The sequence below is a fragment of the Haliotis cracherodii genome, unplaced genomic scaffold (genome assembly GCF_022045235.1).
Source record: "Haliotis cracherodii isolate W230 unplaced genomic scaffold, xgHalCrac1.p SCAF_7, whole genome shotgun sequence".
Classification (NCBI taxonomy): Eukaryota; Metazoa; Mollusca; class Gastropoda; order Lepetellida; family Haliotidae; genus Haliotis; species Haliotis cracherodii.
Window position 1 is genome coordinate 39,867,492 of NW_027266330.1, and position 13,475 is coordinate 39,880,966.

The 13,475-nt window shown below is 41.7% G+C and overlaps 2 protein-coding genes across 3 annotated transcripts; both read right to left on the reverse strand.

The window, feature by feature from the left end:
* LOC139447823 (uncharacterized) lies at window positions 1-1,218 on the reverse strand. Its single transcript, XM_071229306.1, has one exon. The coding sequence runs from the start codon at window positions 1,207-1,209 to the stop codon at window positions 1-3; it is 1,209 nt and encodes a 402-aa protein (XP_071085407.1). The 5' UTR covers window positions 1,210-1,218.
* A 1,871-nt stretch (window positions 1,219-3,089) lies between these two features.
* On the reverse strand, window positions 3,090-7,798 carry LOC139447642 (uncharacterized). Of its 2 annotated transcripts, XM_071229056.1 has the most exons (3): window positions 7,571-7,798; window positions 7,191-7,262; window positions 3,090-6,951 (listed from the first exon to the last, which is right to left on the reverse strand). In XM_071229056.1, the coding sequence occupies exon 3, from the start codon at window positions 5,643-5,645 to the stop codon at window positions 4,380-4,382; it is 1,266 nt and encodes a 421-aa protein (XP_071085157.1). In that variant the 5' UTR covers window positions 5,646-6,951; window positions 7,191-7,262; window positions 7,571-7,798; the 3' UTR covers window positions 3,090-4,379. The 2 variants fall into 2 exon arrangements, with proteins under 2 accessions (XP_071085157.1, XP_071085156.1); XM_071229055.1 differs by having other exon boundaries at window positions 7,191-7,798.
* Window positions 7,799-13,475: the final 5,677 nt, after the last annotated feature.

Below are 13,475 nucleotides of genomic sequence, written 5' to 3' on the forward strand. Positions count from 1 at the left end.
TCATTTGCCTGAGATAAGGTGAAGTAGAGTGTCTTGAACTTGTCCAGGATCACTCGTCAGAATACCACTGAGCATCAATGAAGTGAGGTACTCTGCTCTGGATTTCCAATCAGGTTTAGGTACAGCTGCTGACATCACATATTCACCACTGGTCATCCACTGTGGTTTAGTCCTGGAACGACTGGATGTCCTGGGACATGCTACTGGTGGTGTGACCAATCTCTCTTGAGGTACGCTAACATCTTGTGCTATCCCTGGTTCTGAAGGAAAATTCAGAACTTCAGATGTTTCGTCCTCCTGTGATGTCTGTGCTGTGTCAGATGTATCATTGTTGGAACTATCCACCGCTAAAGATGCACCCACATCCTGCTCCAAATCTAGAGCAACTTCCTGTGACTGGTCCTCTGCATCTTCATCATCCACAGCAGTACTATCTATATCTGCCTCTACCTCAGCTGGCCTATCAACTACATCTGCAGCTGAAACTGACGGTTCGGATGAAGAGATGGGGACAAGTACAAAGTCATCATCTTCACTCTCTGCGGTGGTGTTTTGATCATTATCAGTTGATGCTGTCTCTCTCATAGTAGGTTGCAGACGTGGGCTAGACCTCCTTTTCCGTGGTTTGGGTACAGGAATAGATGTTTCTGGTCTAGGAAGAGAACCAATGGGCAGTAACAGATTCCTATGAAGAGTCTTCTTCCTGCCCCCTCCGTTTTCCTTTTCAACAACATACACTGGTATAGAAGGGTTTGGTTGGCTTGTGACAATGTAAATGTCATCTTCCCACTTGTCAGCTAGTTTGTGACGACCGTCAAAAGCTACTACTTTAACAAGGACACGGTCACCCACATCTAATACAGCTGCTCTTGCACTCTGATCGTAGTAGGACTTCTGCTGGGATTGAGACTGTTTGGCTTGTCTAGTAGCTATCTCATAGGCATTACGCAGCTTTTCCTGAAAGGTCTTGGTGTACTTGAGAATTGATCTCGTGGTGACAGGTTCTATGTCTAGTCCAAAGGCCAGATCTATAGGAAGTCTGGGATGACGACCGAACATGAGATAGAAAGGAGAGTGTCCAGTAGATTCATGTCGTGTGCAGTTGTACGCATGCACTAGTGGTGCAACATGGGTCTTCCAATCCTTCTTGGCTTCAGGTTCAAGTGTTCCAAGCATATTGCACAACGTCCTATTAAACCTCTCGCACATTCCATTACCCATGGGATGATAAGGTGTTGTGGAGGACTTGTCTATCTTTAGAAGCTGACAAAGCTCAGTCATCACCTTGCCCACAAAGTTAGCTCCCTTGTCCGAATGAATCCTTTTGGGCAAACCATAATGGACTACAAAGTTGTTGAAGAACAGCTCTGCTGTGGTTCTTGCTGAAGTGTTCTTTGATGGATATGCCTGTGCATAACGAGTAAAATGATCTGTTATCACAAGAACATATTGCTGACCACCTGTAGAGGGTTCCAATGTCAAAAAATCCATGCACACTAGTTCAAGTGGCTGAGATGTTGCGATACTAACCAGAGGTGCACGAATTGAGGTGGAGGACTTGCGCTTCATGCATCTGCCACAAGATTGTATGTGAATCTCAACATCCTTGGTCATACCAGGCCAGTAGAACCTTTCCTTGAGGAGAGAAACTGTCCTGTCTCTGCCTGGGTGTCCTATATTTTCGTGAAGACTTCGTAAAGCTGCTGCTCGACACCGTGAAGGGAGAACAAGTCGCTTCTGTTCAGTTCCATGCTGTTGAACAACACGGTAGAGAACATCCTTCTGGATTTTGAAGTGGTCGTAGTTCTTCAACAATATTGTCATCTCTGAGTTCCCTATATATGACCTTCTGTCAGGCTTGATCCTGTTCTCCAGTCCCTCAATGATGGTTGCAAGACAAGGGTCTCTAGCTTGCGCACGTCTCCAATCATTGGCATTCATGTTACACTGATCTTCGTCTACATTGATTTCCTTCTCTCCTGTTACATCTGTGGACATACAGAGACTTTCTACCAAGCTGTTTACATTGATCATTCCACAGATAGCACGAACTGAATCTGCTGTGATTTGATCAACCTCAGTATTGGCTTCTTCAGTGGGCAGCCGGGATAGAGTGTCTGCATCCACGTTCTCTTTTCCTGGTCTATATCTGATGCTAAAGTTGTAGCTTGCCAAGGCTGCCAACCAGCGATGACCCGTAGCATCAAGTCGAGCTGTAGTTAGTACGTATGTGAGCGGATTATTATCTGTCACTACAGTAAAGTCATTACCATACAGATAGTCGTGGAACTTATCAGAGATAGCCCACTTCAGACACAAGAACTCTAATTTATGTGCTGAGTAATTTCTCTCTGAATGGTTCAAACTCCTACTGGCGTAAGCAATGACCTTTAAGTGACCTTCCTGTTCCTGGTACAGTACTGCACCGAGACCTTGGGTACTGGCATCAGTATGAAGTTCAAAAGGCTTCAAGAAATCAACGTAACCAAGCACTGGCGGTGTTGATAACTTTATCCTCAACTCATTGAAAGCTCGATCCTGCAAAACACCCCATGTCCATTCCTGTTTGGTCAGCTTCTGGGCTCTTGACTTCTTGGAAGCAGTCTTTGGCAGTAGTTCAGATAAAGGCTTTGAAATCTTTGAAAAGTCCTTGACAAATTTTCGATAATAGCCTGCAAACCCCAGGAATTGTCGAACTTGTTCTGGTGTAGTTGGCGTAGGCCATTGACGAATCTTGTCAATCTTCTCAGGATCTGCTTCAATGCCATCAGCTGAAACAATGTACCCGACGTATTTGACCTTTCTCTTGAAAAACTTGCATTTCTTGGGAGCTAGCTTAAGTCCACATTCCTGCAGCCGCTGGAACACAAGCTTAAGCCTCTCGACATGCTCCTCATATGTCCTGGAGAAAATGATCAAGTCATCAATATAGATCAGACATATATTCAAGTGCAGACCTTCTAAGCACTTCTCCATCAGTCGTTGATAAGTAGCTGGAGCATTGGATAAGCCAAAAGGCATCCGGTTATACTCGAAAAACCCTAAAGGACCTACTGTAAATGCGGTTCTTTGCTTATGATCTTCCTCCACCTCTACCTGATGGTAGCCGCTCTTCATGTCAAGGACAGAAAAGTAGGTCATACCACCTAAACAGTCAAGCATTTCTTCGATTCTGGGGAGTGCATAGGAATCTTTTATGGTTCGGCGGTTCAGTTGCCTGAAGTCTATACACATCCTGAGTTTTCCATTTTTCTTCTTAGCAAGGACTACATTGGATGCCCATGGGCTGTGTGAGTGTCTTATTACACCTGCAGATAGCAACTCCTGTAAATGACTTCTAACTTCATCAAACATAGCTGGTGGAATACGACGATGTCTCTGCTTAAAGGGCGTGTGGTCATAGAGCTCAATCCGATGCCGAACTTGTGTTGAGTGACCCAAGTCATCATCTGCCTTGGAAAAGATGTCCTTGAATTTGAGTATGGTGTCTAATCCTTCCTCAATCTGATCACGTGTTAGGCCCTCCTTATCCATCTCTATCTGATCAATCAATGTGTCAGAGTCTACGGGACGACCAGGTGGTAGATCTTGAATTGTGACCGGTTGCAGCTCACATAAAATAGCCCGAGTCGGAATGACGACAGCCTTGGTAGTGACATTTGAGATGTGCACTTCAATGGTATCCTGTCCTTGAGGGTTGTATTGGATGATAGTTGGGGCAATGTCAAGATCATGTGGTACTGCAGAACTGATGGTTGGTTGTAGCAATGCACATACCTGAGGATATGCTAACCCTCTGCTCAGTTGACCCTTGATGACTGTGGTGCTATTACTAGGGATTACAACACTTTTATGTTCTGCATTCCTAACCAAAGCAAGTTTCCCATGGTTTCTCTCCAATTCCTTTTCATGTAATACAATACTTCTGAATGCTAAGTACCAGGGGGTATGCAAATTGGCCTTCTGTAAAAACCTATCTCCATTTTGGTTTCGGCATGTTTCAAGAAAATGTGATAACACATTTGTGCCCAGTAAAACTGGCACCTTTGCATTGTATCTGGTGTCAGATACCACAAGAAACAGACAAGATACAGAGTCCTCATTAACACCACCTCCAGGAGTCCTAACTGTAACCTCGATAATTCCCTGATATTGGAGTTGCTCACCACCAGCACATTCAATATCAAGCAACTTATCCAAAGACACTAATGGGATATGAGAAAGATGATTCTCATAAAAAGATTGAGAAAGTATTGATACAGTGGCTCCAGTATCAAGAAGGGCGCACACTGGAATGTCCTCAATGTAAACTTCAACTTCATTAGAAGTTCCTACTAATCCTTGAGGCAGTTGCCTGTGTGTGGGGCGTTGAGAATTGCCTAATGGTAGCCCCTCCCCATAGGCCCGGGCAAGTTTAAAGGGCGCCTCTGATGATCCAATAAGACACGACAACCATAGGCTAAATGGCCTGGATATCCACATCTGTAGCAAATAGGTGTGTTTCCTTGAGGTTGTGTGTTATTCCACTGTGACGTGATACGTCCACCTGTCGGCTGAGACTGCTGTGGGCTGGGGGGCTGATACAGTGGTGCAGCCGCACCCTGTGGGGCATCCCCTGACTGTGCACCCCTCCAAGTAACCTTTTGTCCACACTCTCTACGTCTGGGATCTCTGCCTCTTCCCCTCCATGAACCACTCTGGTGTTGTCTGTCCTCATAGCTTGGTGGATTGGGATGTATAAATGACTGACACTGATATACCTGAGCAGACATCTGTGTCTGTTGTTCTTTCATCTCTGAAATTTCTGCTTTCAATTCTTTCATCATGTCCTTAAGTTCCGAAAGGTCTCTTTCTTTGGCAGTCTCAGTTGTCGAGGCCATCTTCACAGTTGCAGACTTGGGCCTGATCTTGGGTGTGTCTCGTTTCCCATGGTTCAGATCAAACTCAAGTTCCCGGAGGCATAGTCTTAATTCATCAAAATTGGATATAGCATCGTATTTGTATCCAGCTAGACTCTTAAGCGATGAGTGTAGACCATCCCAAAGTCTTGACCTTAGCATATCATCCTGTTCTTCTTGTGAGATGTGCTTTAGTTCAGTAAGCTGGAACAATAACCTCTCCAACCTACAACTCCAGGTTGCCACGTCCTCGTCATCATGCTGACTGGTACTGTAGAACTCTGATAACAAGGAGGAACAACTCCGTAATGTTCCAAAAGCAAACTTAAATTTGGACAACAACTCTGCAATAGTTGCCTTATGACCTAATTTCATGGAAACCAAAGCTGCTTCTCCTTTAAGTGATTTGCGAAGGGCTTGCAATATTACCTCGGGGCTGTATGTCTTACTCTCCATGAGGCAATCCACCTCATATCTCCAAAGATCATACTCTGTATCTTTCCCATGTTCTCCACTGAAGAATGGTAATCTGGGAAAATGCTGGTAAGAAACTGATGTCGGATGGCTATGACTTGTTTGCGGCTTTGAGGTATCAGACGAGTCTTCCATCTTTATAGCAATACCTTCCTCCTGAGACATTCCATGTATCCAATGCTTTAAATCCTCTGGAGTATCATCTTTAGGTGTCATCCCCATCTTTCTAAACAGTTTCACCATGTTACCCAACTCCTCCTTACTGAGTTCCATATTGGACAGAGTGGATATAATCGCGGACAAATGTTCTAAGAAGAGTTTATATTAACAAGTGTCACTAAGACGAAAAAAACTAAAGTGCAATATGGCGCCAGCGCTGTTGTCACCTTTGTGACTAAGTATGTATGTGACGATGAAAGAAGCAAATTGACAAGAATGTGATTATAGCTAGAAAGAAGGCATTATGAGCTGAAAACAAAATGAAGGGCAGTAAAGCAGACTTGATATAACCAAGTGAAGCAGCAAAGTCATCTGAGTTGATCACCTGGAAAAGAATATGAACATGTCTAACTACCAATTAATACTAAAGTATGGGATAGGTGGGTTCAATCACATAAAATGAGTGAGTGAGATCAAAGCAAACTAACCTGGCTTGACGACACTAATGACAATATAAGTGGGACACGACCAGAACCACCTGTTATACCATCTTGGTGCATAGATGTGTGCAAGGTGCCGTGAGTGCAGGGTGATGATAAATATATGTAGTGAGTCAGTCACAGAGTCATTCTGGGTTTATGGATAACATGTTTTGGTTTGGTTAATGCATAATGCCTAAGATGAATGCCTACACACTTTATTAATTAAGCAAGTATTTAAATCTTATCTAAGCATTATGTAAACACAAAGCACACCACTCATACACATCACAATGAAATACCATGCATCACTAATGCATGTGTATCCGGGTACATGTAGTCAACACTAATAAATAAAGAAATACAGTTTACAGTGACCTTCAAGGTAAGACTCAACAAACTGACACACCTAACTGAGTCAGTAATGGCACCATGGTTAAATATACAAAAGAAAAAAATGTGTTGCAACACAGGAATAACACTGCAGTATACAATCAGTAACAAAGTATGACAGGGAACACCATTTGAATTTTCAAAGAAATATAAGATGCATCTTCTGTAGAGTATAACACAATTATGACTGTTTGCTGACAATAGAACAAATGCGCATTTGATGAGACAGAGCTAAAGCAATTGCTTCATAGCTAGCTTTGAAAACGAGTCCATGATTGCGTGAATCTTGGTACAAGTTGATAACATTCTGCACCCAAATAGTTCATAATTACCACGTATTCACATGGGTATGCAGTCCATTACTGGATCACTGGGATGGTCACTGAATCACGGGAATTGTCACTCCACCCAACATCAGTCGTCAACAGATCCTCACTGGGGGCTCCATTGTTGTAGCCATTATAGGTGCATATGTGTCCCAGATAACATAATGACACAGGCTAGGGTGTGAGGTCTGATTATTTATTCTGTCGTGATAAACCGACACCCTGGAACAATGAATACAATAATAAACATACAATTATATCTAGTACATCAAAACTGAAGCAGATTAATTAATAATCTACTACACTTATAAGCTATACATGTTATATCATTTATAACATTTCACAATTATAAGCTTAGATATGTAAGTTTAATGGATTTACACATTTAATATAAATATGGTACAATAAATATTATATTATGTTACAATGCAAGCAATATATAAGTATACATATATATATACCCGGTGAATCCCACTGGGGTGTATTTGGGTGGTCACAATCCCTTGTAAATAGATTAAATCCCTCGTGAAAACCTGTTCATGATATAAAATACATCATGAAGGTATGTTTATCTACACACATGAACATAACATGTAAACTATTATCAACTTATTAATACACAATACAAGTTACAGAATACACAAATGTCCTAGATTAACACAGACACACATATAGTGAAATGAAATATATCTAGTATACATACACTCACCATGCACACACTAATACTAGTAAATGTGACATGTTTAAATATAATTAAGGATCTATATAGACATTGATTAAACTTAAGTGATTTGCATAATTATACTGGCATGAAATACAATTATAACTTTTAACTACTAACCTTTATATAAGTATATCCTTTCTTCCAGTCCAGTGCACAGTGAAGTAGTAATGCCAAGTGCAGGGTGAAAACAAAGGGGTTTGAAAGTGGGACACAGAGATTTAAAACTAGCCAATCCAGAGGACGCCTGGGCTTACACTCTGATTGACCACCAAGCAGTTGACTGACCAACTAAGTAAAACATGACATTAGAATAGGGCTTTAATGATAATACTTGACTTACAACTATTTAAGTATGAAGCCTGAAATGAGAAATACAATAAATAATTCTTGATTACTGCAATATCTGAAATATACAAAATATCATTATTGACAACATACATAGTAAATTAAAAGCTAATTAATAAAACATGATTGATATATACAGAACTACTATCTACCACATGTGTGACAACTAAAATGAACAGCCTCAATGGACGTAGGAGGTTGGGTTTGGCTTCAACTGTATATAGTTATAACATTTAAGGTCCAGATGGAAAATAGCGATGGATTAAGACAAAATAAGCAAATTGCATGTATTGAATTGTTTCACAACGATAACGATTAAATACCATTACAGGGTTTTAGGGTGAGGATATGCACATCCATGGACACTAAAATCAGGGTTGAGATATGCCTTATGCTGTGGGGATTCCGAGTCACATTAGGCCCCCAGTATACCCTATGGTCGTCGTAAGAGCCAACTTGTCGGGCTCGGTGGCTTGGACGAGTGTACGTCATCATATCCGATATCAAGGACTTTCGATTGTATACAAATCGTTGTGATATAGCTTCTGACTATTTCTAACTGACGCGTTAAACAACACACACTCACTTACCGCATCAGTAGGGCGTTTACTGAGTCCTCGGTACGTTATCTTAAACTGAGGGTAGACCTGTTTACCTGATACACAGAGCGTGTAACGTGAGATGGATATATAACACAAGTACTTATGTAAAGAGGTCAGTTGGTAAACTATATCAGTGAGAGCCTCATATGCACATGTTGCCAAGAGCTACGACAGACTGGAAATATATGAAACCAACGCCGAGGCTTAAATCAGCCATAGAAAGAATATTAGAGGGTAGAAATGAATTGTGTAATGAAAGTGTCTCTGTAATAAACATCGACGATATATTGGTCTTTCGGACACCAACGCGGCTCGCGAGACACGGCGACTCTTTTAACAATAGACCACCACAGCCGCATAAGTAGGTCAAGGCTGGTTTCCTGTCGTTGTGCGAGCGTGACCTGTTTACTGTGAAATATATGCAGTAATCTCACCCTATCTGCCTGACTCTATTTGTGTTTCATCCTCACTGCCACCGTTTTCACTGTTGTTTTGCAGTTAGCCCTGTCCTGGGGTTGCGGATATATGCAGTGGATGGCCAAACGAGGGAACACAAGCGCTATCAACTTCTACAAACATTTAGGTGCTGTGGAAACAAACACGGATAACCTCATGACATTCACGTTAGACGAACACTGCCCTGACAACGGCCTGTTCAAAGATTGCATCAGAGTGAAATGGTGAACTCTGAACACGTTGACGTCATGGGGGTCAGCTATATGTGTTTTATAGCATAATGTAGGACGATTGAGTTAATCAATTTCAAGTAGTGTTGCAATCCACAGACAGATTACATGTCACCAGGCCAGTCGAACCTATACAGAGAATGTACCAGGAGAGGAGCAAGACAGTGCATCTTCACAATGGAAATATTTTGGTTCAATCTACCGGCAGACCTTTGCAGGAGGAATACATATATATAAATAAATAAGTTGATGTTTATGTTACGGATGAGTTTATAATGTCAACAGTTTAAAATTTCAAACTCAGAGGAGATTTGAAGCTTGAGCCAAATCTGCATTTTAATAGAATTTAAAAGCATGGTCAAATCAAGATGAAATATAGAAAAAGTTGCCAAAACAACGGAACATAAGTTTTGAATTACAAAAAAAAAAACTAAACAAAAACCAAAGTACATTTCGTAAAAAAAGGGTCAGATAAAAAAATTTCAATATGACTATCATGTTCACTGGGTAGAAAAGTTAACTGGCTAAAGCGCTCGGTCGTCACAACTTAGCCTGGGTTCGATGCCTCACATGGACCCAAATCCTCTTCTCAGAATCGGAGATGCATCACATGCACTCAGTGCTACAAAGCGAATCCCTCCAATCGATTCCACTTGTCCTGGCAGCCACCATGTAAGCCTGCAAGTTTTGTGAGGGGATATACTCTTAAAAAAAGAAACGCAATACGGATATTTTTGGCCATAAGAGGAACATTAGCTTACAAAGAGGTGCAAAAAGAAGACGTTTTAATGTGTTATAGTGTCAGAATGATCACAACAAGGATATGTCAACCATAAGTCAGGAAACACGTACGATTCGGTAAAAGATTAACAAAAGGGCCATGGAGCTGCACGTACTGCACGTGCAGCAGCACTATGAACGGTATTAAAGTGCATGATTTTTGATTGCCTTGCATCTGCATCAATCGAACAGTGACAGTTCAACAACATGCCAAAATTAACAGAAGTGCAAAGAACAACGTCATAGGCCGCTTGCAGGCAGGGGAATCCCGATCAGCTGTAGCCAGGGTTGTCAATGTCGCGCCCAGCACCATCACATGGGTATGGATCAACACGTGATCGGCCAAGGTCGGGACGACCAAGAGTAACCACACCCGCCCAAGATCACTACATCCGACTGCGCCACCTACGTGAAAGGGCGACAACAGCCACTACAATCGCATCTCAAAATCCCGGACTGCGTAGAATATCCGACCTGGCCGTACGAAACCGTTTTAGAGGAGCAGGTTTACGAGCAAGACGTCTTGTTCGACGCGTCATATTGAGTCGACAACATCGTCAACAACGACTGCATTGGTGTCATCAACACAGGGTATGGACTCAAATGCGATGGAGAGATGTCTGTTTCAGCGACGAATCAAGATTTCTCCTCCGTCGAAGGGATGGAAGAGCACGGGTCTATGGCTCAACGATACGTCAACGAAATTCTCCCTCACACGTTCTCCCAATTCCAACCGACGGCAACGGTCCATCCTGCAGGACAACGCTCGACCGCATACAGCACGTATCGCAAGATCCTGTCGCCACAACAACAACGTTGATGTTCTCCCCTGGCCCTCTAGATCCCCGGATATGAACCTGATAGAGTACCTGTAGGTTGAATTAAACAGAGGTCTACGCCGACGTCAACCACAACCCCAGACGTTTCAGCAGTTGGCTTTTGCGTTGCAGGCCGGATGGGCTTCAATTCCCCAGGATGTGATTCGCATACACGTCTCTTCCAGGGGCAGGAGATGTCAGGCCGTTATCGATTCCAGCGGAGGACATACGCGTTATTGATGGTAGCTGACCTTCACCTTGGACTTTTCCTATGTACCGATAACTGAGATGATTACAATCACCAAGTGTTCTCTCCACAACATTTTGGCTCAATACCCTGTATGGTTCCTCGTATAAATGTTTTTTCCTACCTCACACCAATCTGGCTTTGCGTTTCTTTTTTTTGGAAGAGTATAGTTAGAAAGACACAACCGCAATTGTACGACAGTGTGTTCACGTGTTCATTCAGTTTAAGAAGTCTGGATCTTGCGTGCACTTGACAGTAAATAAACAAACCGTGATAGGACCTTTTAATAAAATGGTGGCACTTCCGGTCCCGGTGTATCCCATATAAAGGCATACATACGCTCATGTCACCTCTCTTTTTGTGGAACTATTTTTTCCGCGATACAGCAGGTTGTTGTATGACTGTCAGTGTAAACATGAAGTCCTGATACGCTACATCCCTCGAGGTATAAAATAGTGATACAAGAAATTAAAAGAATTAACTTTCACTTTGTGTAAAGTCATGGGAGTATGATCCTGCATGGAGAGAGAACCAAACTGTATGAACGTCGGAGCTTTCGACGTCTAAGCATCCATATTTTTATTTATATTTAGATATATATTATTTATAAAATCCAGGCTGTGGCATAATTTAATTCCCCTCGATTTAACACACAAAATATCCCTCCGCCAATATCACACACACACAGACACACACAGACACACACAGACACACACACAACACACACACACACACACACACACACACACACACACACACACACACACACACACACACGCACGCACGCACGCACGCACGCACGCACACACACACAAATGCATGAATCACAATGCTTTTAAAAATCGTTTTTGGAAGTACATGTATGTCAGCAAGATATATTTTACTTCCGTTTCTTAAGGTTCATAGAAAGGGTGTTTGGAACAAAATTGTAGATAAATGTTGTTACACATTTTATTACTCAGTTTATGAGTAAGATAAATTACCCCCTCTGTGTTATATTAGATTAAAAACTATCACCCTCAGGATAAAACCTCGGATGGGGGTTTCAAATCTCATAGAAATCGTCGGACTTGTTTTACCCTACACATAACATACGCAATCAACGTTACGGATGGCCCGGTCCTATCAAGTCAACGTGTAGTGTTTGGTTGGCGTACTACTACGAAAACGCCCACCACTCCCATTCCCACTACAACCACCACTTCCCACCACTACCAACCCCTACCCCTACAACTACCACTACTATTATTATTACTGGGGCACGGGTGTCCTATTCATCTTGCTGTGCAGAGTTGCGCCCCTTGGGCACGCCAGAAACCTGTCTTGTGGATTCGATTCCCAGATTCGCCCTAATTATGTTTCTATTTGCGTCAGCACCACACATTCTCGTCGATTTCACCAAGAGGGAAACGTCTAAGACCTGTGTCACTTCAGACCTTCCTCTCACATTAAACAGCCATGCCGTGAAATGACTGAAATGCTGACTCACATAATCGACTAGTACACCTATTAAACTACATGTATTAAAAAACAAATCACAAATTGCCATGTCATGTTCACTTTTATTGTAGTACCAGAATATAGAACACAAATATCTGTCCACAGACATTGTAGGATAAAAATACTCAAAATAGATATAAAGGAAGTTAAAAAATACACGCCTCCCTGCCAAGCGTTTTATTATTATTAGTTGTTTCATTTATATGTGATTCGTCTAAGAAGCTTCATCAAATACCAATAAGAATTGCCGTATCAGTCCAACCTTTTTAAAAATATAAACAAAGCAAGCATCCATATATTTTTCATGCACACATTAGGTAGTGTACGGATGATGAATTCCCCTACCCTCCCTTGCACACATAATTCTAATATTCCGTGCCAGCAAACACATTGCCATACACACCTACCCCACGATAGGCACCAACTCGTCTTTGTCATGATATACTAACATCAAGATTTTCCCTTTTCTAATCATGTTTAGGATAGGCATGACACCTGCTGAAACCTTGGTTGCAGAACACTTGTATGTTTCTGAATACGTCACAAGTACTTGATGATGTAGTAATTCAACAGAGGAGGAGATAAGAGCGATAGTTACATTTACTGATTTACAGTGGTCCATTCACATAATTTCCACAGCTATTTTGCCCTTTACGCCAGGTAGAATCTTTTTCGGCGGATGATCGAGTCTGGTTGTTCTCTTGTATTTACATTTTATAATAGCTTTCTGTATTTCATTGCGAGTGTTTGACTTTGTAAATTTAAAGGGAATATTTTCGTCAAAATATTAATACACGGCACGATTATATGAGGGTTATTTTATATAGCAATATATTTATAGTAAGCGGAAAACTGTCTAACATATTTGAGACATTTGACCTAATACAAGTAAATTGAAGAGTCAATTAAAGAGTTCATTAAATAATGTTTCGAGGTTGGAGACTGGTAAAACCAGAAACGTAAAACTAATGCTGTTTAATCCTCATAAAATTAATGCGCAAATCATATCTACGTTCGAAATTAACATTGCAAATGGATACAAGC